The sequence below is a fragment of the Panicum virgatum genome, chromosome 2K (assembly GCF_016808335.1).
Source record: "Panicum virgatum strain AP13 chromosome 2K, P.virgatum_v5, whole genome shotgun sequence".
Classification (NCBI taxonomy): Eukaryota; Viridiplantae; Streptophyta; class Magnoliopsida; order Poales; family Poaceae; genus Panicum; species Panicum virgatum.
Window position 1 is genome coordinate 9,042,239 of NC_053137.1, and position 26,125 is coordinate 9,068,363.

Sequence of the window (26,125 nt, forward strand, 5' to 3'; positions counted from 1 at the left end):
ATAACGAAGAAGATTGAAGCTTAGTCTTCTAGATTTTTTCTTTGTTTTATTGCTTTTTATTCTTGTATTTGTGAAATTCCTCATTTGGGGTCTAGAGTCTAAAAACTCTCGTAACTCTTTTGGCTGTAGTTGTTCGATTGTGAGCGAATGATCAAGGCCGGAACTCTTTTCTTAATCTAAAAAATTTAAGTGTGGGTTCCATAAAATTTGTTGAACAACCTGAAATTCGCTAAATTACCGTTGTATGTGTCCTTCGCAAGCAATCTGGGACTGTGGCTCATCTGAGAACTCAGAGACATGATAAAGCATGGAATTTCTCACCTGGTTTCGGAGGAGATAATGTGTCCGACGGTCATCTCTGGCTGTCCAGTTATAGACTTCTGACTTGGTCGTGTCGGGCTAACGGCAAGACTTTTTTGTCTGCAGTCTGCACTAGACACTGAAGCAGTTGTGCGTCTCTTGACTAAGTCAGTGATTTTGTGCGTCAGAGCATGCATGCTTGCTGGTCACAAGTCAGATCTGGCTACCTGTGCAGCTGTGTGCTATTGCCTACGAGGGTCAGGAGTCCATTTCTTAGCTTTGCCTCTGAATAACAGAATAAGACCAGCCAAATTCCATCCAGTTTCAGAATTAAGTAACACCATAGCAGGCCTTGAGACCTCTATATAAACGTGCCTCCATTTCCTCAAGTTTCATCACAACAAACTCAACCCATTAGCAATTTGGCATACTACAGAGTACCAGACAGCCTAATTCCCAAGTTAGAACCACTTGCTAGCAAAGCTCCAATGGCGTCCCAAATTGAGAGCCACCGCTCCGGCGCGGAGGTTGTCACCGGAGACGCCATCTGCAGGAAGAAGTCCATCGAGCTTCTGGAAGAGCTCGGCCTCCCCAAGGGCCTCCTGCCCATGGAGGACATACAGGAGTTTGGGTACAACCGGGCCACGGGGTTCATGTGGCTGGTGCAGGGGAAGAAGAAGGTGGAACACACCTTCAAGAAGATCAAACAGACCGTCTCCTACGCAGCTGAGGTGACGGCATTTGCTGAGAAGGGGAAGCTGCGGAAGATCACTGGCGTCAAGACCAAGGAGCTCATGCTCTGGCTCAGCGTTGTCGAGGTCTATGTTCCCGAGGCCTCGCCGGAGAAGGTCACCTTCAAGACCGGCACTGGCCTCTCCGATAGCTTTGACGCCACTGCCTTTGCGCTTGGGGAGTAAACATTGAGTCAGTTGGATCAACCAGAAATGATGCAACGTCTATATCTTTCTTTCTTTTGTGTTGCCAAGGCGAATGTATAAGTATGTTCCTACAGTTGCCCGTGTGAATTGTATCTTGAAGTTTTCTTGCAACCTGAATTCAGTTCGCATGAATGTTGTTGTCTCTTATTACAAATTTCTCTCAAATCTGGCCTTTGTGGGAATCGTATTTTATCACTTTAACCATTATGAAGATTATGTGGGAGGATATTTGCATATTTTTTTATAGTCCATCAGTCCATATCACAAGTCGGAGCATAGTCATGAAAGGATAACAACATTATTTAACTCCCCTATAGCCGAGGGTTCCCATTATCTTCATTCTGTTCCAGATTGTAATCCCTAATGAAAAAATAGCTCCATGAGCAAAAGCCCCTATCATGATGAACCCTGCAATGTATTGGTGATGTGTATAGCTGATACTTGTTACAAATTTCTTGCTACCAAGTACACTCTATCTAGCACGTAACTAATACATATCCTCTGACCAAAATAGAGGTTTTGACAAAAAAAAAAGCATAGTATAGAGCCATAGATAAATATATTTTCATGATATGTGATGAACTGGTTGCTTGTTGGTTCTAGTCCAGATAGCAGCCCTGGGATGGCGTTTTCAGCCTTACATTTTTGTGTATGTTTTCAGGTCAACCCTTGATGTCATTTTATATGAGGAGCCTTGCTTCTTGTTTTATATGTATACAGCATGACAGCATACTTCTGTTGAATTCATCTTCATAGTCTGCAGGATATTTAATTTGATTTGTTTTGAAGGTACAAGTCAACACTTTTAGCATTTGTGCGATTGTTACTGGTCTTTGTTTGTTGGCCTTTAGTGTCGTACCCCTTTTTGTTTAAGGGATAGTTTCTCTCTTCGATTTGTTAGCTTGTTCATTCGTGCCAAGTCTCCATTGGGTTGCCTTTAAGCTGTTAGCACTCCGTTGTCTTCGATTTGTATTATTTTTATAATAGCATAGGTGAGTAATTTACATGAAGATTAGGAGTTACTTTTGATTTTTTTTAATAATGGCCGGGATGGATAATTTAGATACATATTTAGAAGATTACTTTAGTCTATTTTTATAATAGCAGAGGTGGATAATTTATTAGAAAAAAGATAACAAAACCAAGTTCTCTCAAAACCTCTCCCAGCAGGCTAGCGGCCACTGTTCAGAGAGGCGAAAGGGTGTGATTCGTGCTTCCGCCGGCGAGGCCGCCGTTCTTCTTCGCCTCTGACGGCCTCGTTGGCCTCGGATGTGAGGGGAACGGCTGGGTCTCTCCTCAGCGGCGTAGCTTAGGTCCCTCTAGGTTTAGGGTTGTGTTTCCCGCCGCTGGTCGCAAGGTGGAGGCGTCGTTGGTACTGTGGAATAAGGTCCTCCGGCCCTCTCTCCGCCTCGTCGTCAATCACTCCGGTGCCGGCGATGGGCTTGTGAGGTTGGGGTTCGTCGGATTCGAAGACCAAGTTGGAGCTCCGGATCTGGGCGAATCTTGTACAGGAGTTTGTCTTCTTTCTTCTTTGGTCTTGCTGGTTCTCTTTTTGATGTTTCTGGAGGCGTGTGTTGCGGTTTCTAGGCTTGGGTGGTTCACTCTCTTTGGAGTAGTGGAAGATTGGGAAGGTGTTTCCAGATCGAAGAGACTGACTGCTGAAGTTCTTTCAATGAGAATCTCTTGCAGCTTTCTTATGCGTGGAGTCCGTTCTTTGATTTGGCTTGGTCAGTTTGGTGGTTCGTTTCTGCAACGCGCAATCTGGAGACGAGGATGTAAGAGATGCCAGTTCGATCGGAGGAGGAAGATGCACAGTAGGGGTCTTGTTGTAATTTCCTTTTTACTCAGGGTCCTTTCTGTTAAAATGGGATGTATTGTGCTATCACTTATCTAATGCAAGTTATATCTCGTTCGCAAAAAAAAGATAACAAAACCAATAAATATTATGATTAAATTAGAGTTGTCGGATTGATAGCCGGATGTTTTTTATTTTTATGAGAATTTCTGAAATTTCTCTATTTTTTAGAGCGCCCACTTAAAATTCTATGTGGCTTCACACGAAAACTTCAAAACAAACCTCGGAAAAGAACAGAAATGCTACGATGTGTTGTGTCGCCATGCTTTCTCGGAAGAAGCACTAGCAAAGCTTGGAGCAAGTTTCAAATTTCAAATTCAAACTTGAGTATTGCCTGTTGGGGCTTCTCTACATTTTTTGTCAGTGCGTTTGCCTTACGGAGCCCTGTACGTCCCTTTCCTCCCCAGTTTGGGTTGCAACCGTTTGTAGCCTGATCAATGTCAGCCTAGCCTGTAATGCGAGTCGGTTGATTGATCTTGTAATATTGCTTTGACGAAACCAAATGTTACCTGAGATTACTGAGCCCCTCATTTTTTTGAGGGTAATTACTGAGCCCCTCATTGATTAATTAAAAAACGCTATTGTTTACATTCTACATTTTATCCCTACATAATTTAAGTGACTTGGCACAGCAAAGGACATATAACAGAGGTCTTTTCAGAAACAAAGCGTCGCCCCCGCATCGCCCGCTCGGGCGGATCCTCGCCACCGCACTCGGCCGTCTCCTCCGCCACTCCTTGACCTCGCCGCTGCTTGAGCATGCCGCCGGAAGTCCGTGCGGACGCGAGGATGGCGGCGGCGAGGCCTCCTCTGCTCTCTCTCCAATCCTCCCACTCCCAGATCTAGATTTGATTTCGTGGGTGACGGCGACAGCAGCATTGGCGGCGGCTGCGGCGCGTGGTAGCTCCCCGTGGCGGGGTCATCGGCGGCCTGCTGCGCTGCGGCCCGTGCCTCCCTGCCGGCGTTGCGCCTGGTGAGGCCCTCCGTGGCGGGGGGCCGACGGTCAACAGCGCGACACTTCTGGTCCGGGTGGCGGGTCCCCGTGGAGGGGTGCGACGTTCTGCGGCCGCGGCACCTCGGGGCCGTAGGGTTCATGGAGCGGCGTCATCTACGGTGGCGGCGGCAGCAATGGTGTGGCTCCCCGTGGGGGGTCCTGGCAAACTGCGGCGCTGCTCTCGTAGGGGTGGCCGGCCGCGCGGCATCTCGGGACCATTCACCTCTGCTGGCTCCAGACCGCGACGCCACCGCTCGCTGGAGGGGTCTCGGCGGGACTGGGCTGTCGCCCCCCTCGGCGCCGTGGTTGGCGGTGGTGGTGCTCCTTAGTTTTCGCAGTGCTGGTCACTGCCTGGGTGACGTGCAGGGGTGAACTTGGCGGCACTGGGCGAAAGCCTCGGCCAATGTCTGTTGGAGCCGACGACAGCGACACCCTCGGGTGCCGCAACCTTTGTTGAAAGCGTCGTCGAAGGTGCCACCTCCTCACCTTGTGGATTCTCTGGAGGAAACTTTGCCTGGACAATCTAGGCGGGTGACAGCGGCGTAAAGCATCGTATCCTCCCTGGTGGTGTCGCCTTGGAGTTCGCACATCATCCCGGTAGGGATCGGCTCAAGGGGAATGTTTCGGCACTCATGTGCAAGTATATGGATTGAAAAGGGCAAGCAACGGATCATCCGGACATCAAGCTTCTAAGCAGGCGAGTGATATGATGGATTGATACCACATGAAAACATTGCAAGATTGAAGCGACAACGAAGAAGATTGAAGCTTAGTCTTCTAGATTTTTTCTTTGTTTTATTGCTTTTTATTCTTATATTTGTGAAATTCCTCATTTGAGATCTAGAGTCTAAGAACTCTTGTAACTCTTTTGGCTGTAGTTGTTAAATTCGCTAAATTACCGTTGTATGTGTCCTTCGCAAGCAATCTGGGACTGTGGCTCATCTGAGAACTCAGAGACATGATAAAGCATGGAATTTCTCACCTGGTTTCGGAGGAGATAATGTGTCCGACGGTCATCTCTGGCTGTCCAGTTATAGACTTCTGACTTGGTCGTGTCGGGCTAACGGCAAGACTTTTTTGTCTGCAGTCTGCACTAGACACTGAAGCAGTTGTGCGTCTCTTGACTAAGTCAGTGATTTTGTGCGTCAGAGCATGCAGGCTTGCTGGTCACAAGTCAGATCTGGCTACCTGTGCAGCTGTGTGTTATTGCCTACGAGGGTCAGGAGTCCATTTCTTAGCTTTGCAGTTACGTACTTCTTGATGGAGTTCAAGAAGCTTGACAGCCAACAAAAACAAGAGAAGCAGAAGACACAAATGAAGTGGAAAGCTCCCCCTGCTGACTATTATAAACTGAATATTGATGCTTCCTTTGATCCCAAAATGAGGAGTGGTGGCTGGGGTTATGTAGCGCGAAATAGTGAAGGAGATTTCTTGGATGGTGGAGCTGGGAGCATAATTCGTGTTTTCGATGTCTTTCAAGCTGAAGCTCTTGCCGCACTGCATGCCGTGCAGAGGGCAGCTCAACTTGGCATGTCGCGTATTATCCTGGAAACGGATGCAGCTAATCTGGGCAAAGCACTAACTACAAAGGAGCTTGATCGTAGTGCAAATGGATCTTTATTTAGGCAGATTAGAGATCTTTTGATCAATGATTTTTCTTTTTATATGATCTCTGTTTGTCCTAGGACCTGTAACAAAGTGGCAGACAGACTTGCTGTATATGGTGCGAATATTGTAATTCCTGGCTCATATGAGTTTTTGAGTCAGGCACCAGACTTTGTATCTGATCTGGTCTCCGGCGATAAGCATGGAGACGGTGTATAATGGGAGTGCATGTTTCCCTGCTCAAAAAAAAACAGAATAAGACCAGCCAAATTCCATCCAGTTTCAGAATTAAGTAACACCATAGCAGGCCTTGAGACCTCTATATAAACGTGCCTCCATTTCCTCAAGTTTCATCACAACAAACTCAACCCATTAGCAATTTGGCATACTACAGAGTACCAGACAGCCTAATTCCCAGGTTAGAACCACTTGCTAGCAAAGCTCCAATGGCGTCCCAAATTGAGAGCCACCGCTCCGGCGCGGAGGTTGTCACCGGAGACGCCGTCTGCAGGAAGAAGTCCATCGAGCTTCTGGAAGAGCTCGGCCTCCCCAAGGGCCTCCTGCCCATGGAGGACATCCAGGAGTTTGGGTACAACCGGGCCACGGGGTTCATGTGGCTGGTGCAGGGGAAGAAGAAGGTGGAACACACTTTCAAGAAGATCAAACAGACCGTCTCCTACGCAGCTGAGGTGACGGCATTTGCTGAGAAGGGGAAGCTGCGGAAGATCACTGGCGTCAAGACCAAGGAGCTGATGCTGTGGCTCAGCGTTGTTGAGGTCTATGTTCCCGAGGCCTCGCCGGAGAAGGTCACCTTCAAGACGGGCACTGGCCTCTCCGATAGCTTTGACGCCGCTGCCTTTGCGCTTGGGGAGTAAACATGGAGTCAGTTGGATCAACCAGAAATGATGCAATATCTATATCTTCCTTTCTTTTGTGTTGCAAAAGGCGAATGTATAAGTATGTTCCTACAGTTGCCCGTGTGAGTTGTATCTTGAAGTTTTCTTCTTGCAACCTGAATTCAGTTCGTATGAATGCTGTTCTCTCTTATTACAAATTTCTCTCAAATCTGGCCCTTGTGGGAGTCGCATTTTATCACTATAATCCTTATGACGATTATGTGGGAGGATATTTGCATAATTTTTTATGGTCCATCATCAGTGCATCACAAGTTGGAGCATAGTCATGAAAGGATAACAACATTATTGAACTCCCATATAACCGAGGGTTTCCATTATCTTCATTCTGTTCCAGATTGTAATCTCTAATGGAAAAAATAGCTCCATGAGCAAAAGCCCCTGTCATGAGGAACCCTGCAATGTATTGGTGATGAGTATAGCCGATACTTGTTGCAAATTTCTTGCTACCAAGTACACTCTATCTAGCACGTAACCAATACATATCCTCTGAACAATATAGAGGTTTTGACAGAAAAAAGCATAGTATAGAGCCATAGATAAGTATATTCTCATGATATGTGATGAACTGGTTGCTTGTTGGTTCTAGTCCAGATAGCAGCCCTGGGATGGCGTTTTCAGCCTTACATATTTTTGTGTATGTTTTCAGGTCAACCCTTGATGTCAATTTATCAGAAGAGCATTGCTTCTTGTTTTATATGTACATAGCATGACAGCACACTTCCGTTGAATTCATCTTCATAGTCTGCAGGATATTTAATTTGATTTGTTTTGAATGTACAAGTCAACACTTTTTAGCATTTGTGCGATTGTTGCTGGTCTTTGTTTGTTGGCCTAGTGTCGTACCCCTGTTTTGTTTAAGGGATAGTTTCTCTCTTCGATTTGTTAGCTTGTTCATTCGTGCCAAGTCCATTGGGTTGCCTTTAAGCTGTTAGCACTCCGTTGTCTTGCTTGATCAGTAACCATGTGTACTCCAGTACATCTGCTATTCTGCTTTCAATGAAAACAATTTCTTCCATTTAAAAATATATGGCCAGGAAGAAGCTTAATAAGAAAGGGTGTCGTGCAGCACGGCAGAGGGTGATGCAATGGTGGAGTGATTTGTGGAACTAGCCTATCAATGTGTTCTCCCGCACGGGCTAATTAGAATTAATATAAAAATAAAGCTTATAAAAAATAATTATAAATATCTATCTCACATCCTCTTTTATCTATTAAATATTCTAACACATACATATTTGTCATTATTTAGTTGCAATAGATTTAATTTTGCATCACACCTCCATATTTAATTGAACCTTATTTATGAATTGATATTATTATCTCTTCTATCATACATGAATATATGGTGAGACATATTGTGGACAGTATTTTAATATAAATAATAACATAAATAGTATATTAATAACAGAAAAAAGTAATTCAGAATTTTATATTGATGCACTTTAATATTTGTTATAATTATATATTTTAGATTCAGATTTAGGGTTTACTTTAACTTTTAATAATGATATAATTGGATGATTTATATGCAGATTTAGGGGGTTTTTTGTATTATTTTTATAATAACATAGGTGGGTAATTTACATGAAGATTAGGAGTTACTTTTGATTTTTTAATAATGGCCGAGGTGGGTAATTTAGATACATATTTAAGGGGTTACTTTAATCTATTTTTATAATGCAGAGGTAGATAATTTATTAGAAAAGATAACAAATTCAATAAATATTATGATTAAATTAGAGTTGTCGGATTGACAACGGATGTTTTTTATTTTTATGAGAATTTCTGAAATTTCTCTATTTTTTTAGAGCGCCTACTTAAAATTCTAGGTGGCTTCACACGAAGACTTCAAAACAAACCTCCAATTAGTAATTAGTAAGATGGATACAAGAAGTTAGACGGGAAAAGAACAGAAATGCTACGATGTGTTGTGTTGCCATGCTTTCTCGGAAGAAGCACTAGCAAAGCTTGGAGCAAGTTTCAAATTTCAAATTCAAACTTGAGTGTTGCCTGTTGGGGCTTCTCTACTTTTTTTTTGTCAGTGCGTTTGCCTTACGGAGCCCTGTACGCGTCCCTTTCCTCCCCTGTTTGGTTGCAACCGTTCAACTTTTTTACAATGGTAGGGGGGAATGGATGGCTCACGAGGCTCGATCTAATGGTTGAGAATTGATAAGCATGAAGAGGCATAAAAAGACAGGCACTTATAAGCATTAAATGCATATTTAATGGTGGGCCCATAGACACCGTATGCTTATTAAATTAGTGGGCCCAACTTTAAAAAAAATAAATGTGATAATTCTATTTTCGAAGTTATTTTATTTAATCAAGGGTAAGATAGTAAATCGATATAAGTTGGAATAATATCTGGAGTAGTATAGTTGAAGAAGGTGATTTGGTGGACTATAGTCTGTCGACGAATAGGGTTTCGATTTGTTGTTCGTCCAGCAGCCGACGTGCGTTCCTCCAGCCGGCGGCTTCCTCCTCCTCGCGCTCTTCGCCGTCACATCGGGGGGTCTGGGTCCTAGACCAGGGGGTTTCAATCGGGGGGAGGCGGACAGCGCGGAGGTGTACTTGATCCTCACGTTCCACGACTACACGCCACCTCCGCCCCTCGCGCTGCCGCCGGCGCCGGGGACCTCCGCGGCGTGGGCAACCTCAACACCCAGTGCGTCGTCCAGAAATCGGTGAGGCTGGGCGGCGGGGTGTACATCAGTGGCAACGGCAGCATCATAATCCTCGGCGGCGTCGCAGTCACCTAGCTCAGGAGAGGATCAAGGAGAACACCGAGATCTTCGACTGGGATTTGTATAATTTCCATTTCTGGTCTTCTATGAGTGATGTTATGGTCATTGCTACATTTGTCCTGATTGGAAAATTGAAACATGTTGCAGCAGTGAGTGATATTAAGCACTCAGTTTCTCATACAACTCATGTAGGCTGCCGATAGTTTTCTGGTCCTGCTGCAGCAGTAATCATAATGTACAGCTGAAGTGAAATGTTGAAAGCCTTGTTCCTATTGAACAAACAAATCTCTCAACTTAACAAGCAACTTAATAATAAACAAATTTCCTACCAGTCTCATCTAACAAAAAACGAAAATGAAGAAACACAGCCCAAGTCTTCAATTGGTAAACAAAATCTCGGTTCTCAAAAATGAAACCACAACATAAGCATTTAAGAATCCTCTGGGAGACGCCATAAGTCCGGAGACTCCAATTTGTTCGCTAAAGAATCCCTGCTTTAGCATGAGCATTCATCATTAGCTTTACGTCTGCTCCATTGATCTTGACTAACCCAGCTGACACATCAATCACTGGATCGGAAAGGAGGTAGTGCAACTCCGCATCGCCTGTGTATCTGAATGGATGCAGAACCTCCACCATTGTGTGGTACTCAATAGTTGTGTTCTCTGGCTATTTATTTCATCATAGATATGCTTGTGAACTGAATTATCTCATTACTATGATCTTGACGTCAGTTTTAACTGCTATATGTTTGTGGACTGAGGCAGAGCATTGGTGGCTTCAATGATTTTTCCTGCATTTCGGCTAATAAACATGAAATAATTGAAAACAAACAGGATAAAAGAAAGGAAAATGGAAAGCCAAAGATATTCAGAAGTCGTGCTTGCAGTCCATGCTAGGAGAAGTGAGAACCACCATTGGCCTAAAATATTCAGAATCTGTTCACATGTTCTGAACTCTGAAATATTTAGAATCGATGTGTATTAGTGGCATAAATAATTCACAGACGTGTTCCATTGTTTGAACCATACATTTCTTGCCTGCTTCATTTGATCTGGATACAACCAGGTACGAAAAAAGATGCAACAGCAGAACCAGTTGCTGTGTCCTGAACTCTCGAGTGCGCTAGCTAGTGTAACGAACATGGCACCATTTATGCCATTTCGAGTGATTTTGGTGATCGAATGACAACACAACACTTGGACTAATATGATTGTTAAGATGATCATTATCAGGCTTTTAGGTTCAAGTGATGACAAAAAGAAAGAGAAGATAGGCATAGCAAGACCCGAAGGGCCGCCCCTACGGGGGTTCCGACGCTTCTGTTGAATTCATCTTCATAGTCTGCAGGATATTAAATTTGATTTGTTTTGAATGTATAAGTCAACACTTTTAGCATTTGAGCGATTGTTGCTGGTCTTTGTTTGTCGGCCTTTAGTGTCGTACTCCTGTTTTGTTTAAGGGATAGTTTCTCTCTTCGATTTGTTAGCTTGTTCATTCGTGCCAAGTCTCCATTGGGTTGCCTTTAAGCTGTTAGCACTCCGTTGTGTTGTTTGATCAGTAACCATCTGTACTCCAGTACATCTGCTATTCTGCTTTCAATGAAAACAATTTCATCCATTTAATATGGCCACGAAGAAGCTTAAGAAATTAAAATTTGGCAAGGTGCCGTGCAGCACGGCAGAGGGCGATGCAATGCTGAAGTGATTTGTGGAACTAGCCTATCATCCGTTATCCCGTGCAGGCTGATTAGAATTAATATAAAAATAAAGCTTTTAAAAAATAATTATAATTATCTATCTCATGTCCTCTTTCATATATTAAATATTCTAACATATATATATTTGTCATTATCTAGTTGCAATAGGTTTAATTTTGTGTCACGCCTCCAAAGTGTTTGATATATATTTAACTAAACCATTTGTTTGTAAATTGGTATTCTTATCTCTTTCATCATAAATGAATACATGGTGACACATATCATGAGCAGTATTTTAATATAAATGATAACATAAATAATATATTAATAACAAAAGAATAGTCATTTAGTATTTTATATTGATGCACTCTAATATTTTATTATAATTATATAATTTAGATTCATATTTAGGGATTATTTTAACATTTAATAATTATATAATTGAATAATTTATATGCAGATTTAGGGGGTTATTTCCATTATTTTTATAATAGCATAGGTGGGTAATTTACATGAAGATTAGATGTTACTTTAGTTTTTTTTATAATCGCAGAAGTGGGTAATTTAAATACATGTTTAGGGGGTTACTTTAATCTATTTTCATAATGGCAGAGGTTGATAATTTATTAGAAAAGATAACAGATTCAATAACTATTATGATTAGATTAGAGTTGTCGGATTGATGGTGGCTAGATGTTTCTGATTTTTATGAGAATTTTTAGGATTTCTATATTTTGTTAGAGTGACCACCTAGAATTTTGGGTGGCTTCACGTGAAGGCTTCAAAACAAACCTCCAAGTTAGACGGGAAAAGAACAGCAATGCTACGACGTGTTGTGTCGCCATGCTTCCACGGAAGTGGCACCGGCAACCTAGCTTGGAGCAAGTTTCAAATTTCAAATTTAAACATGAGTGTTGGCTGTTGGGGCTTCTCCTTTTTTTTTTTTGGTCAGTGCGTTTGCCTTACGGAGCCTTGTACATCCCTTTCCTCCCCTGTTTGGGTTGCAACCGTTTGTAGCCTGATCAATGTCAGCCTAGCTTGTAATGCGAGTCAGGCGATTGATCTTGTAATATTGCTTTAACGAAACCAAATGTTCCCTGAGATTACTGAGCCCCTCATTGATTCATCAAAATAAAAACGTTAATCTTTACATTCTCCATTTTATCCCTACATAATTTAAGTGTGGGTTTCATAAAAATTGTTGAACAACCTGAAATTTGCTAAATTACCGTTGGATGTGTCCTTCGCAGAATCGAAAGCAATCTGGGACTGTGGCTCATCTGAGAACCCAGACACATGATACGGCATGGAATTTCTCACCTGGTTTCGAAGGATTCTATGTGTCCGACGGTCATCTCTGGCTCCCCCGTTGTAGACTTCTGACTTGGTCGTGGTGTGCTAACTGCAAGACTTTTTCGTCTGCAGTCTGCACTGGACACTGAACTAGTTGTGCGTCTCTTAACTTGGTCAGTGATTTTGTGCGTCAGAGCATGCTTGCTGGTCACAAGTCAGCCCTGGCTACCTGTGCAGCTGTGTGCTATTGCCTACGAGGGTCAGGAGTCCATTTCTTAGCTTTGCCTCTGAATAAGACTAGCCAAATTCCATCCAGTTTCAGAATTAAGTAACACCAGAGCAGGCCTTGAGACCTCTATATAAACGCGCCTCCATTTCCTCAAGTTTCATCACAACAAGCTCAACTCATTTGCATACAATACAAGTGCAACACAGTACATTCCCAGGTCAGCAACCTTTTCTAGCAATTAGCAAAACTCCAATGGCTTCCCAAATTGAGAGCCACCGCTCCGGCGCAGAGGTTGTCACCGGAGACGCCATCTGCAGAAAGAAGTCCATCGAGCTGCTGGAAGAGCTCGGGCTCCCAAAGGGCCTCCTGCCAATGGAGGACATCCAGGAGTTTGGGTACAATCGCTCCACAGGGTTCATGTGGCTGGTGCAGGGGAAGAAGAAGGTGGAGCACACCTTCAAGAAGATCAAACAGACTGTGTCCTACGCAGCTGAGGTGACGGCATTTGCTGAGAAGGGGAGGCTGCGGAAGATCACTGGCGTCAAGACCAAGGAGCTGATGCTCTGGCTCAGCGTTGTTGAGGTCTATGTTCCTGCGGCCTCGCCGGAGAAGGTCACCTTCAAGACCGGCACTGGCCTCTCTGATAGCTTTGACGCCACTGCCTTTGCACTCGGGCAGTGAACACAGATTCAGTTAATTAACTAGAAACGATGCCGGTTGCATAATCCTTCTATCTATGTTGATGGTGCTACTTATGTTTGATGCAATATCTGTCTGTCTTTCTTTTGTGTTGGAACTATACATGTACAAGTATGTTTACTACTACCAATATGGAGTTTGTATCTTGCAGATTTTTCCTCTCTGTCTTTTTTTTGGGATTAATTAGATCTATGCCATTGCAATTGTTATGTTTCTGAAATATACTATTACTATTTGCGAAATCAGGAGTATGCCATTATAATTTCACATTTATTCGAAATATGTCATTATGCACCCATTCGACATGTTTATAAACATTTTGTGACCAAATTACCCTAATCTTCTCCCTTCCTCCCGGCTCACCCCGACGCCAGGTGCGCGTGCCCACAGTGCCCAGCCACCGCTGCAGGTGCCGACGGCGTCCTCCGCGCCGCGCTGGAGGAGGAGCTCGACGACCTCGGCGAATCCCTCCCACGCGGCGATGTGCAGCGTCGTGCGGCCATCGGAGTCGCGGAAGTTGGGGTCGGCGCCGCCGTCGAGGAGCTCGCGGATCCCCTCCACGCTGCCCTACGGCACGGCACGGCGGCCATGGTGTCTCGACCCCAACAAGCATGCCAGGGAGCTCCACCGCGCTTCGCTGAATCTCCTAGGCCACTCCTCACCCTCGCTAAGACCTTCTATTCTTCTAAGTTCTAACCCCGTGCACACCATCACTGGCGGCCAACCAAAGTGCTGTACATGGCGACCCACCTTGCTAACTCGTCTTCACGCCAATCTGCAACGCCAACAGCACCACCATGCCCTCCTGAGCACGATTCACCTCCAAGCCAGGCTCCTGGGCGGCCAGAGCAGGGAGTTCCGCGGCGGCGCATGCTCAAATGGGTTCGTGGCTTGCTGGTGGTGGTGTTGCTGCAATTTGGCCGGATAAGGCAGCTGGGGCAAAGGGAAAGAACTGTGAGCCTGCAAGAAGAAGACGCGCCTCCAAATCAAGACGCGGCAGAGCGGCGGTGCAACGCGCGGGGCGTGGTGGCGCAGGCCAATAGAGGATCTGGGTGTTGCCAGGCGCGGCGTGCACGGGCGGGCAGCAGTGGCGCAGCAGGGCGCGGCGTGCACGGGAGCCGGCGAGGCGCGCGCGGCTGCCAGGTAGGAGCCGAGCAGCGGGGCTGCTGCGGCCGGCTGGCACTCCGACGGTAGAGGATGGGGGAGAAACCAGATAGGGGCCGGAGGTGGAAGATGAGGGCACTTTGGTCCAAATATTTTTATAAACACATCGAAAAGGTATGTAATGGTATATCTCTAATAAATGTATAATTGTAATAGCATACTTCTGATTTCGCGAATAGTAATGGTATATCTCGGAAACGTGACAATTGCAATGTCATAGATCTAATTAAGCCTTTTTTTTTGCAAAATGAATTCAGTTCATAGAAAATTTTCTCTTATTACAAACATATTGATCAGTTTTATCGTTATCGGAATATATTAATGTGGAGGACATTTGCATATTTTTCTTATGGCGTGTCACAGGTTGGAGCATAGTCATCAGATTAATGTGAAGGATATTTGCTACTACCTCGTCAGGTGTAGAATTCAATACTAACAGAATAAAGCATTGTTAGATAACAGCTAAAAACTACCTGATCAATAAATACATGTACTCCATTACAGCTGCTTGCAACAAAATACGAATAAAATGAGTACAATTTTTTTCTTTTTAAAAAGAGTAAATTGCACCCATCATACATCAACTTGTGCAGTTGTATTATTTTAGTCCAACAAATTGTAAAACGCACGAATAGATGCATGAACTTGTCAAAAGTGTGCATCTACGGTCACACGTACACCACAGAGCGTATTTAGGTCACAAGCTTTAATGTGGAGAAGAGGGAGGGCCCTAATGCAAAATATCTCTTGGCTGACGTTGGTCTCTGCCATGTGATGATGCTCGTGCTACCCAGTTCGATCCGTCGATAGCTTGTTAAATATGATCATAAATCTGTTGTTTACTTTTGTTGCCACACTTGATAGTGTGACATCAAAATTTAATATTCTGAATTCTGGAGGCCTAGAATATTATAACCAAAAGCACAATATAAATTGAAAAAAAACAAACAAGAATATTGCAGTCTGAATAAACACTATTGACAGCACTAGAGATTATGCCTGGTACATTACAATCACACGATAAAAAAAGATTGTTTCAAAAAAATAAAAAAGACTCGTAATGGCCTAGGTGCCGGCCTTGGTGTGTAACATATTCTATAGCAGAAATAAATTAGATACTACTGGCATTCACTTTGGCGCTATTAAAAATGAGTTAGTGCAAGTAAAAAGATACTAACCTCATTCATCAAATTGAAGACCATGCTCTCCAGATGTTTACTCAGATCATTTGAAGGTCACCGATCGATTAAAGGAGAACGCATATTTGTATTATGGCCCTTCCTCTTCTCCACATTAAAATTTGTGACCTAAATACGCTATATGGTGTATGTGTGACCGTAGATGCACACTTTTGACACGTTCATGCATCAGCTTGTGCATTTTACAATCTATTGGACTAAAGTGATACAACCACACAAGTTGATGTATGATGGGTGTAATTTACTCTTTTAAAAACCATTTGCCAAGCTCAATACGCTTCCATTGTACAAACCAACTGCAACGCAGGGCCCAATATCTGCCACATCTGTAGAAGTGCTTGTCCTAGGATCATAAATCTTCAGAGATCCCCTGTTTCCTATGTGAACCAGCACTATCCTGCCATCATTCAGCACCAGCAGAGGACGCACCGTATGTTCAGCATGCCGGTAGCTGATACTAAGCTGCATCCTGTATTTCCTGACCCATGATGCCTTCTCCACATCCATCAAGAACCACAGGTCCATGGAGGAGGCAACTGTGCGATGCGTCACGACCAAGCAGCCATTCATGTCAGCCAGTGACAACTCGCCCCAACCCATGTGATCGTCGGGATGCCCGGCGGCGGCGGCGGCGCCGTCGTCCCCGAGGCTACTGCTACTCAGGGGTCCTCGGATTGTCGGCGCCCACTCCTCGGTCGCGAGGTCGAATGAGGCTACGCGGTCGGGCATGGCGTCTTGGCCATGAACGAGCTCGCTGGAGAAGAAGAAGACGGCGCCGTCGACCACCGCCCACGTGCCGGATGCAACAGGGCACGCGGGGTCCTTGATCCGCCGCCACCGGCTCCGGCCGCCGCCGCCGTCGCCGCCGTCGAGGGTGGTGATCTCGTAGAGCTGCCGAGCCGTGCCGGGGAACAGGTGGAGCACGCGGAGCACCTTGCGCTCGCCCGTGGCGGCGACCTGCCCGAGCGCGACCATGGCGGCGTGGTGGCTGATCTCCCGCTCGTGCGCCGCGTGCTCCTCCGCCAGCCCCTGGGGCAGGGCGCGCGCGCGCGCGGCGGCCGGGCTCAGCAGCGCGCAGCTCACGCCGGCGCCTCTCGCGGCGCAGACGAGGTCCAGCCGCGCGGACACCACCCACTCGTTCTCCGTCCTGCCGGCGCCGGCGACGGCCGCCCCGCGCGCGCGCTTGACGACGCGGCCGGAGAGGTCCAGGACGTCGTAGAGGGCGCCGCCGCTCGTGTGCGTGGCGTAGCCGGCGACGACGAGCGGCTCCTGGTGGCGGGCCGCGTGGGCGTCAGCGAAGGCCCTGTCGGAGAGGAGGGCCCGCCACGGGCGGCACACGGCGCGGAGGCGGCAGAGCTCCTTCGCCGGGAGGCGCAGCAGGATCTCGTAGACGGCGTCCGGGGGCAGCAGGACGCCGGCGGGAGCGGGAACGGCGTCGGCGCGCCCGTCTGCAGCAACCGGCCGCCCGGCGCTGCACGACGGCTTCGACGACGCCATGATTCCCGAGGCCACAAAAAAATCGGAGCGAGAGGTGCTTACCAGGAGTCCAGGAATAGGACCTGGACGGATCCCGGTGCTGGAGGAAGAAGCTAAGCGGTGGCGGCGGCGGGATTGGGGGTTTGTGGACGACGACGACGACGACGACGACGCCTCGGCGTGTGCGTGCTCTGACCGGAGACTGAAGCGTTGACGACCTCGCCGCGACCGGGGTTTGTGGACGACGCTGCTGGCCGCCGCTCCAATGTGGGGTGGTTCTTTGTGGACGTCGACGTCGCGGGAGGTGCAAAATCCTGGTAGAAGTGTTGAATTTTCTGCAAAGAAAACACGGACTTTTTCCTCCAAAAGAAAAATGCTCGACCGGCGGGGCACCCGGCTGCTTCCTCGCCGGACCAGCGTCGCCGTCGCGACGCGCCCGGAGATGTCCACGACGTACGTCGAACGGGGCGGCGCCGTCGTCGTTCGCACGGCCGGCGACGGCGAGAAGCTCTATCCGGGCGGTGCACGGCGCGGGCGGCGGCGGACGCCAGGCCGGGAGGAGGGAAGGACCGCCACGGCCGCCGGCAGGCGGCGGAGATTGTCGGCACACGAACACGGCTCGCGCGCCGTCGGGCAAGTCAATTGCAGCAGGTCGGGCTTCAAAAAGAAACAAAAAAAATTGCAGCAGGGCGTGATACGTGGTCCGGCAGGCCGCCGTGGGGTGAATTTTTTTGGCTTTTTTTATTTTTATATTTTTGAAAATTGTTTTTTACAGAAATATATTTTTAGTTTCATAATTTACAGTTTTATACCCTACCGGCCGGCTACGGGGCCGCCTGCCGCCCCTCTGCCGGGCGGTAGGGACCTATATGTAAATAAAATTTAGCCTTTCTTACATGAAGACTCCTGACGGGAGGCGCCTGGCTACCGGCCGCCCGGTGGCGGGGCGGCAGGCTGCTGCGCACTGCTCCATCTACATGCATTCAATGCGTGTGCCGTGTCACGATCCGTCGTACACGGAATCACTGGTCCAGTGTGGGGGGCCCGGCCATCCTGTGTCGTCTCTTGTGAAACGGTGCCGGTGTGGCCATGTGCAAGGCACGTCCCAGATCCGATCAGGGCGATTAGCCGCCCAGGGTCCCTCCCCCTCGGAACTCTGTCGATCGACGCGGCCACCGTACACATCGCACAGTCACGCGGCAAAGAGAGGGTAACCTACGCACACCTTCTTGGTGTACTACAATTTTTTTTAATATATATAACAAACACCTTTCGCGTGCTAAATTGCTTCCAGTTTCATAACATTTTGGAACTATTGGTGATGTAGCCACATCATAACTGCTGCTGATCCTTTTTAGCGGCCCGCTATGTCTGGTTTAGGCCTGTTTTTTTCACGTGGATGAAACTATCATGAAAAATCACGTGCACTACCTGGCGGGATTGAATGCACTACATGGCGGGATCGCGACACGGCACGCGCATTGAATGCAAGCAGATGGAGCAGTGTACTACCTGCTGATCCGCGCACATGTAGCAGCAGGGCGGGCCTGCCGCCCCGCCACCGGGCGGCTGGCCTGCCTACCGCCCGGCTGCCAGGCGGCCGCCTTCCGTCAGGGGTCTTCGTGTAAGAAAAACTAAATTTTATTTACATATAGGTCCCTACCGCCCGGCAGAGGGGCGGCAGGCCCCTTGCCGCCCCGCAGCCGGGCGGTAGGGGTATAAAACTGTAAATTATGAAATTAAAAATATATTTCTATTAAAAATGATTTTCAAAAATATAAAAATAAAAAAGCACGAATTTTTTGTTTCTCCTGCTGGGCCGGCCCACAGTGGCCTTGCCGGGCCCGGTGAGATGCATAATGCCTCCTTGCCTTTACTACGGTCGTGTTTGGCCAGGCTTCTCAACCGGCTCCAACCCTAGCTCCAGTCTGAGCCCTGCCAAACGGTAGTTTTTTGTGCAGCTCCAGATGAGAGCCGGACCTGGAGCCACTTGCAGCTTCCATACAGGAGGCGGAGCCACGAAAACGTGGCTCCAATCGGCTGGGCACTCCTCTGGGACCGGCTCCGCCCTCCTCCGTCCCAGAGGAGTGCCCAACTCCCCGGCGCCCGCGCGCGAGTGCATCCCAGGTATGGGCCGGCGTGCTTGGCAGAGGGGCACCCATGGCTGGTGGTTTGCAAGATTGGTGGAGGGCGCCCATGGCTGGCCGAGAAGGAGGTGGCCGACGGCGCCCGCTGGGAGGATGGGGCCGGTGGTGGCCGCAAGCAGGGGTCGCGGGGAGGAGGTGACCGGCCGATGGCTGGTGGCGGTCGCAGGCAAGGCTACAGCCTGCGGGGAGGGAGGTGGCGTAGGTAGTGCGAGGGGAGGCCGGAGGAGGAGGAAGCGACGGGAGAAGAAGAGATAAGGAGGAAAGAGAAGGAAGGAAAGAAAGATAAAAAGAAAAGGAAAAAGAAAAAATAAAATGGAAAAGGGGTATTATGGACACTTTACCTTTCTTATGTATTTTAAATAATTTGAAGGAGTTGTTTTATCAAACGTTTTTCAAAACAGCTTCATCTCCACCAGAGAAGTGGCTCCACCAAAGGAGCCACAGCCAGAGCTGTTTTTGGAGGAGCCGGAGCCGTGCCAAACATGCCTTACATCTCTCGAAAACCTCTCTCTTGAATTAAAAAAAACTCTCTCAAAAAAGGGGAAAAGATAGAACTCCCGCTCAAAAAAAAAGAGATAGAGCTCCTGCAATGTTTTCATCGAGTAAATAATGATAATAGTAGCAGCAGCAGCAGCAGCAAAAATAAATAATGGTTCTTGATTTCTTGGTGAACATTCAGAGCGTCTAGTTGCTTGGATTCTGAGTGTCCTGATCAAATCTTTGTTCAACTATATATATATATATATATATATATATATATATATATATATATATATATATATATATATATATATATATTCAACTGGTTGCAATTGCAACTAGACAGCTTCTGTGCGTTGGATCTGATTGGAAAATGCAACCAGTAGGAGATAATCTCTAATCTGCCATCACTGATGACAACAAGAGGGTTTAGGTGTCATCAACTGAAAAATATCCAGATGGCGTTCATGGTTCTGAAAATGACGCATGGGTTATGGTTTATGGCACAATGACCACTGGTTGATAGGATTTTCTTTGATCGGACATTATTAGCACGCATCATCATGAAATTAATAGATTGCCACATCATAATAAATTACCACGCAACGGCTTAGAAATATGTAAGTACTAGTTCGCTATCTGAGCTTGAATGCGTTTCTTTTTGTCCTTTTTGGTTGAGGTCAATCTGAATTTTAAATGATGGTGGAAAATCAGTTGGTTTTATCAAAATGGAAGAACATATCGCTTTTACTACCAAAAACCATATGTTTCATAACCAAAGTCCTTGACCCCACGTCCCCACCCATCAAGCAGTCATCCTTGTTAGAAAATACTAGGTAGGCTCACATGTAAAAAATGTATTTGCTTGAAGATTCACTAGAGAATTACTCCTTATGACTATCCTTAATGGTCTAATTGAACAACGCAACGAAATATCTCTCGTGCAATACACCACAACACCAAATTAACAACGGGTGTCAATCGGTAAAATTACAATATTACCAATGGACAGTACCAATATTCCGTCAGTGATTGTTGTTTTTCGGTAAATGTATATATATTTACGTAGGCTATCATTAATACAGTGGGGCGCGATAAGTAAAAAAAAAAGGTTTCTTTTTTTTTGCCATGTCATCTACACCCGGTGTTTTTCCCTGTTAGCGGTGAAAGAGTGATTTGCTTCGTGCGTCGCCAGAGTGCCGTCATTAAGGCATTCTACGGCAGTCAATTAATTTCATTACAGATGGTAGGCTGGGAGTTCTGAACCCATGCATGTGTTTCAGACTGACTGATCCTCTCAACTAAACCGTGAGCTTTCAGAAATGACACGCGAGCAGCTGCAACTAGAGGTGGTAACGGATCATGATCCTAATGCTCTCTTCACAATCTAACTTAATTTTTATATATTTGTAACTTAAAATTATATAAGATAATAAAAGCCTAACTCTTATATTATCTAGATTAAAATTTAGGGAAAAGTTCAAATTACACCCTCGAACTATCACATAAGTCCGAATTTCAACCTTCAACTATAAATCTGGATAACATAGGCCATCAAACTATCGAAATCAGGCAAATTTGACCCTCGAGGCGGTTTTCAAGGTGGTTTTGTATTATTTGAAAAAAACAAAAAATTCTAGTTAGATCTAAAAATAAAAACTAATTTATTTCAAGTAAAAAAAATAAAACTAGTACCAAATTTTTTCAAAAAATGTAACCTATCTACTATTACTCTATTTGAATCTTCGTTATTAAAAATAATAGACATGAATAAAAGCAATCAAATACTATGAAATAAAAAATGGATCTGAATAACTGAAAAATATCATGCCAATAGATAAGTTAAATTTTTAGAAAACTTTTGATACTCATTTTATATTTTTTATTTAAAATGAATTGCTTATATTTTTTAGTTTAAAATTGAATATTTTTAATTCTCACAAATGAAAAACCACCTTTAAAACTACCTAAGGGGCTAAATTTGCCCGGTTTCAATATTTGGATGACCTTTGTTATACAGTTTTGTAGTTGAAGGTTAAAAATTAGATTTTTATGATAGTTCAAGGATGTAAATCGAATTTTCCCTATTTAAGATGTTTTACCACCCCTAGCTACAACTCGTCCATCCAATGTCACTGGCAGCATGGGAGAGGCAGGCTTGCTCAATCAGCCAAACAGGCAAGCTCGTTCATCCCACCTAGTAGAAGGCTAGGACAGCAGCGGCTCCCCACCATCTTGCTGGGCACTGTTGTGCTCTGTTGGATGGCATGGGCGAGGGCGACAGCCTTCATGGCTTCCCAACTCCTCAGATGCTAACAAATGGCAAGGTGTAGCCGGCCGTGGGAGTCCCGGCATCGCCCAAACGCCCACCGTTCGCTGTTGCTGTACCTGCCATCATTCTGGCCACCGTACCCTCTGTCGGTTGTGATTTGCATCGTTAGGAAAAATGAGAGCAAGAAACTTGTGATTTGCACTGCTTCATTACTCATCTCATACCTCGAAAACAAACTGATGATTGATTTTTTGATGTATAATCAGAGTCTATCACCAAGAATTCTTTTTATCCTGAATCCGCTATTCAGGTGCTGCTTTTTCTTCTCCATTCAGAAGAAAGAAAATCACCCATCCGTCAGACTGTCATTCAACCTCTGACAGAGGCAACATGCTATCCATCCATCATTGATCTTCCATCCACGCACGTCACGAGCGCCGGACACAACGCGCACCACCACCCCGTCCGTGTCCGGCCCGCTCCAACCGGCGCCGGGCCCCTCCACCACCACCTGCCCCGCCCCGGCCGGGACGCCGCCGCCCACTGCCCACATGAAGTCGGCGTGCGCGCACGCGCCCCCGCCGGCGCCCCCGCGCGCTCACACGGCCGCACACCTGACATCTCTATATATCACAAGCGTCGCCGCGCCTCCCTGGCCTCCACCATCAAGCCAAGCGGCCCAAAATTCCACTCCATCACTCACTAGCTCTCGCGCTTGCTTCCGATCCCCTGCGCGCAGAGAGCATCAGCTCCGGCGAGCTCTGGCCGCCATGGGTCCGAGGGCGATGGCGCTCGTGGCGGCGGCGATGATGGCGTCGGCGGCGGTGGTGGGCGGGGACTTCGCGGCGGACCGGGCGGAGTGCTCGGACAAGCTGGTGGGGCTGGCGACGTGCCTGGCGTACGTGCAGGACGAGGCGGCGGCGCCGACGCCGGACTGCTGCGCGGGGCTCAAGACGGTGCTGCAGACCAGCCGCAAGTGCCTCTGCGTGCTCGTCAAGGACAAGGACGACCCCAACCTGGGGCTCAAGCTCAACGTCACCAAGGCGCTGGGGCTCCCCGCCATCTGCAAGGCCGCCGCCAACATCTCCGACTGCCCCAGTACGTGACCACCTCACCATTCCTCAATCCTCGTCATCATCCACCGGCCAGTAATTGGTGGAGTGGTTCTTAATTGTCATCTTGATCATCTATCTCTCAGTCACTTTATTAGAATTTGTTACTTATTTATGAGAACTTGAGAAGTGAGAATATATTAGCATCGAGGCTAAGGCGCGGTTCGGAAAAGCTTGACCCAGAGCAACCCTAAGTTAATTCAACTAGGACAAGGCTCAACTCAAGCTCGGCTCCGTGGTCGAGATTGAGTTGAGCTCTCTCCTTGTGGTCGATTAGTAAACTAATGAAAAAGAACTCGGGCTCGACTACTTAATTTTCCTAATAAAATCAACTGAAGAAATCACATCTTTTATTTCTCACAAGGAAAACATACATAAAAAACCCCCGGCCTTGTCTGCATGTTCGGTTAGGATTCAGAGTACGGCAGGGGCGCAGGGCCGACACACATCCTTCTCCAAACGTCACAGCAGCTTTGAGAGATGCCGTGCTAGCCCGGGGGATGTCGTTGCGGATAGAAACAGGTCGTCATGAACATTCCATGTTCCATAGGAAAACTAGCTAGCTAGACTAGACACCGGATCGACCAGAAAAAAATCCTCCTCGTCGGCTGCCTGCCGCCAGAGAAGGCTCCAAACCCGCGTCTCTTTTTCCCGGGGGCACGGCTGGCCGCCCGTGATCGGCGTCACCGTCACGCGCGGTTGATGAGGAGGGAGATGGCGTGATCAATCAGTCTCCTGCTGCCAGAAGATTCTGAAACTGAAAGGAACTAGTGTGTGTGGACTCCCTCTTGACTTCAGTCGACAAGCTCGTTCCATTCTCCAGCAACAAAATCAATCTATAGGGCGTGTCACTCTCCTAGCATGCAAGCGTGGTCATAGGGCCCCAAATGTCAGGAATGGGTGGCCGGCGCAGAAACGGTAGAATTCAGGAGTACTCGAATCTTGAGGTGGAGGAAATTCACAGTTTCACACTGCTTGGACAAAACAAGATAGAATACTAGTGACATGGTTGCGCAAATAGAGTTTTTTTTCCCAAAATTTTCATTCGCGAGTTTAATTATCTGCTGCAACTATATAACATGGCGTGTTTATTTTTTTCTTGGTTTTGTGGCTGTATGCAGGGCTGCTGAACCTGGCGCCCAACTCCAAGGAGGCGCAGGTGTTCGAGCAGTACGCGAAGCAGGCGGCGGCGCAGGGCACCGTCCCCGGCGGCACCGGTCAGTTTCATCATCGATCACCAACTTGCTTTAATTTCCCGCCCATTTTCTTCGTCTCGCTCCTTGCATGATGATTCAGATATGCAACAGTGAAGTAACGGACATGGCTCAAGCCAAGTCCTGAGTACTTGATAAAAAAGAGAGAAACTTTTTATATTAATTAGGAGCGGTGCTAGCTGCACCTTTTTTTTTCAGTTTAATTTTCATGGTCGTGCAGACCTGTGGGGATAGGATACGATCATCTTCTTCTTGGAGCTCGATCGCTTTACGCTTGTTTTCGAAGGCAATCATCGCCGGCTTTAATCCCCTGTCTATAATTAACACGCGCACGCCTGCCGTAATGCTCTCCAGGTGGCGGAAGCAGCAGCAGCGCGCCGGCCGCGGGCGCGCAGAAGAGCGGCGGCGCCGGGCCCGCGGGGCGGTGGTTGGGAGTGGGGAGGGTCGGTGGCGGCGGCGCACGCGCGGTGGTGGCGCTGCTCGCCGCGGCCGCTCCACTCGCCGTGCCTCTCCTCATCCTGCTGGGATAGACGGCGACCGGTGAACGGGCGGCGGCGGATCGCATCGGAGGTGGTTACGTGATTGCGTCTTGCGTGCGTGCTGTGCTGTGCTGTGTACTTGTGGAAAGGAAGTGATCAAGCACAGGTCCAGTGAGGAATAGTTGCAGCGTTGGCAGTTAATTATCGTTTGTTTAACCGTTGGCGGTTACTATCACACTTTATCATCATCAGATTATCAGCTTATGGACAAAAGCCCCTTCAAAAAAAAAAAGCTTATGGACAAAACAAAAGCCCGTTGATTTCCGTTTCTTTTCGGGGTCACTAATTGTCTAACGAACTGGTCTGCCTAAATCTTGTTTCTACGGACTGATAGAACTTTTTTTTTTTGAAAAACAAAACTTGCATTGCTATGATTTTACCAAAAACCAAACTGCGGCTTCCATACTGGCCACCGGCTACATGATTGAGTAGTAGTACTCCTACTTCTGCTAAGAGACCACTTAATGGAAGCGATAATGGCATAGGTATTTCAACCACACTGAAAACGACTTCACTGGTAGCACCGTGCTGCAAAATGCAGGTGCTCACAACGTACTCTGCATGTATCATAATCCTGCCCGTAGCATCTTCAACCATATGCATATTAATTGCGCATCCTTGAACTGAGCCATCATCTCAATTGTTTGAGGGTATTTGTCAGTGCAAGAGTAGTCGTGCAACGTATTGTTCAGTTTATAGGCAGCAGTACTGCCATACGAGCATGGATAGTACAGAACAAGAGAACGATAGGTTGAATGATCCTTTATTAACAGAAGAAAGAAAAAAATAGAAATGGAGTTCACGCGCAAATCCTCTGTGCCAGTGCCCTGCAAACAGAGGAATTATTGCTAACAGATAGACAAAATGAGATCTCGAGTGTAAGTTTACTCTCGCTGTCACTCTAGATCTCGAGTGGCGGTGGCTAACGGGTTATGTTGGCCTAGAAGATACTAAAATTCCATATCATGTGTTTTACAATTTTGACATTTTGTGCAATAATACTAATTGTCCTGCAAATGACAATTAATCGTGTAGAAAAAACAAAAAAAAATAGAAAACTCGTGAACATGCCCGCCAAGCCCATCCACGGGCCCGCCGAGCCTATCCACAGGGGAGGCCGCCGCTCCTCCGCCGACCGGATCCGCCAGCCCCGAGGCCAGATCTGGAAGCCCCGAGGTCGGATCCAGCCTCCCTGCCGGCCCTCGCAGATCTGGAGCCGCCACCGGGTCCCGCCGCACTCGCAGCCGCC

The 26,125-nt window shown here is 46.9% G+C and overlaps 5 protein-coding genes across 5 annotated transcripts; 4 read left to right on the forward strand and 1 right to left on the reverse strand.

Annotated features, from left to right (window-relative positions):
- The first annotated feature begins 711 nt into the window (after positions 1-711).
- LOC120695886 lies at positions 712-1,385 on the forward strand. Its single transcript, XM_039979098.1, has one exon. It carries the CDS (start codon positions 789-791, stop codon positions 1,215-1,217), a length of 429 nt encoding a protein of 142 aa, XP_039835032.1. The 5' UTR covers positions 712-788; the 3' UTR covers positions 1,218-1,385.
- A 4,650-nt stretch (positions 1,386-6,035) lies between these two features.
- On the forward strand, positions 6,036-6,720 carry LOC120695887. Its single transcript, XM_039979099.1, has one exon. It carries the CDS (start codon positions 6,139-6,141, stop codon positions 6,565-6,567), a length of 429 nt encoding a protein of 142 aa, XP_039835033.1. The 5' UTR covers positions 6,036-6,138; the 3' UTR covers positions 6,568-6,720.
- Positions 6,721-11,789: 5,069 nt separating this feature from the next.
- LOC120665309 lies at positions 11,790-13,482 on the forward strand. Its single transcript, XM_039944845.1, has one exon. It carries the CDS (start codon positions 12,827-12,829, stop codon positions 13,253-13,255), a length of 429 nt encoding a protein of 142 aa, XP_039800779.1. The 5' UTR covers positions 11,790-12,826; the 3' UTR covers positions 13,256-13,482.
- A 1,425-nt stretch (positions 13,483-14,907) lies between these two features.
- On the reverse strand, positions 14,908-17,997 carry LOC120665304. Its single transcript, XM_039944834.1, has one exon. The coding sequence runs from the start codon at positions 17,131-17,133 to the stop codon at positions 15,886-15,888; it is 1,248 nt and encodes a 415-aa protein (XP_039800768.1). The 5' UTR covers positions 17,134-17,997; the 3' UTR covers positions 14,908-15,885.
- A 4,436-nt stretch (positions 17,998-22,433) lies between these two features.
- LOC120665319 (non-specific lipid transfer protein GPI-anchored 14-like) lies at positions 22,434-25,146 on the forward strand. The gene is made up of 3 exons (XM_039944858.1): positions 22,434-23,109; positions 24,245-24,340; positions 24,692-25,146. Exons 1-3 carry the CDS (start codon positions 22,563-22,565, stop codon positions 24,865-24,867), a joined length of 819 nt encoding a protein of 272 aa, XP_039800792.1. The 5' UTR covers positions 22,434-22,562; the 3' UTR covers positions 24,868-25,146.
- The last annotated feature ends 979 nt before the right edge of the window (positions 25,147-26,125 follow it).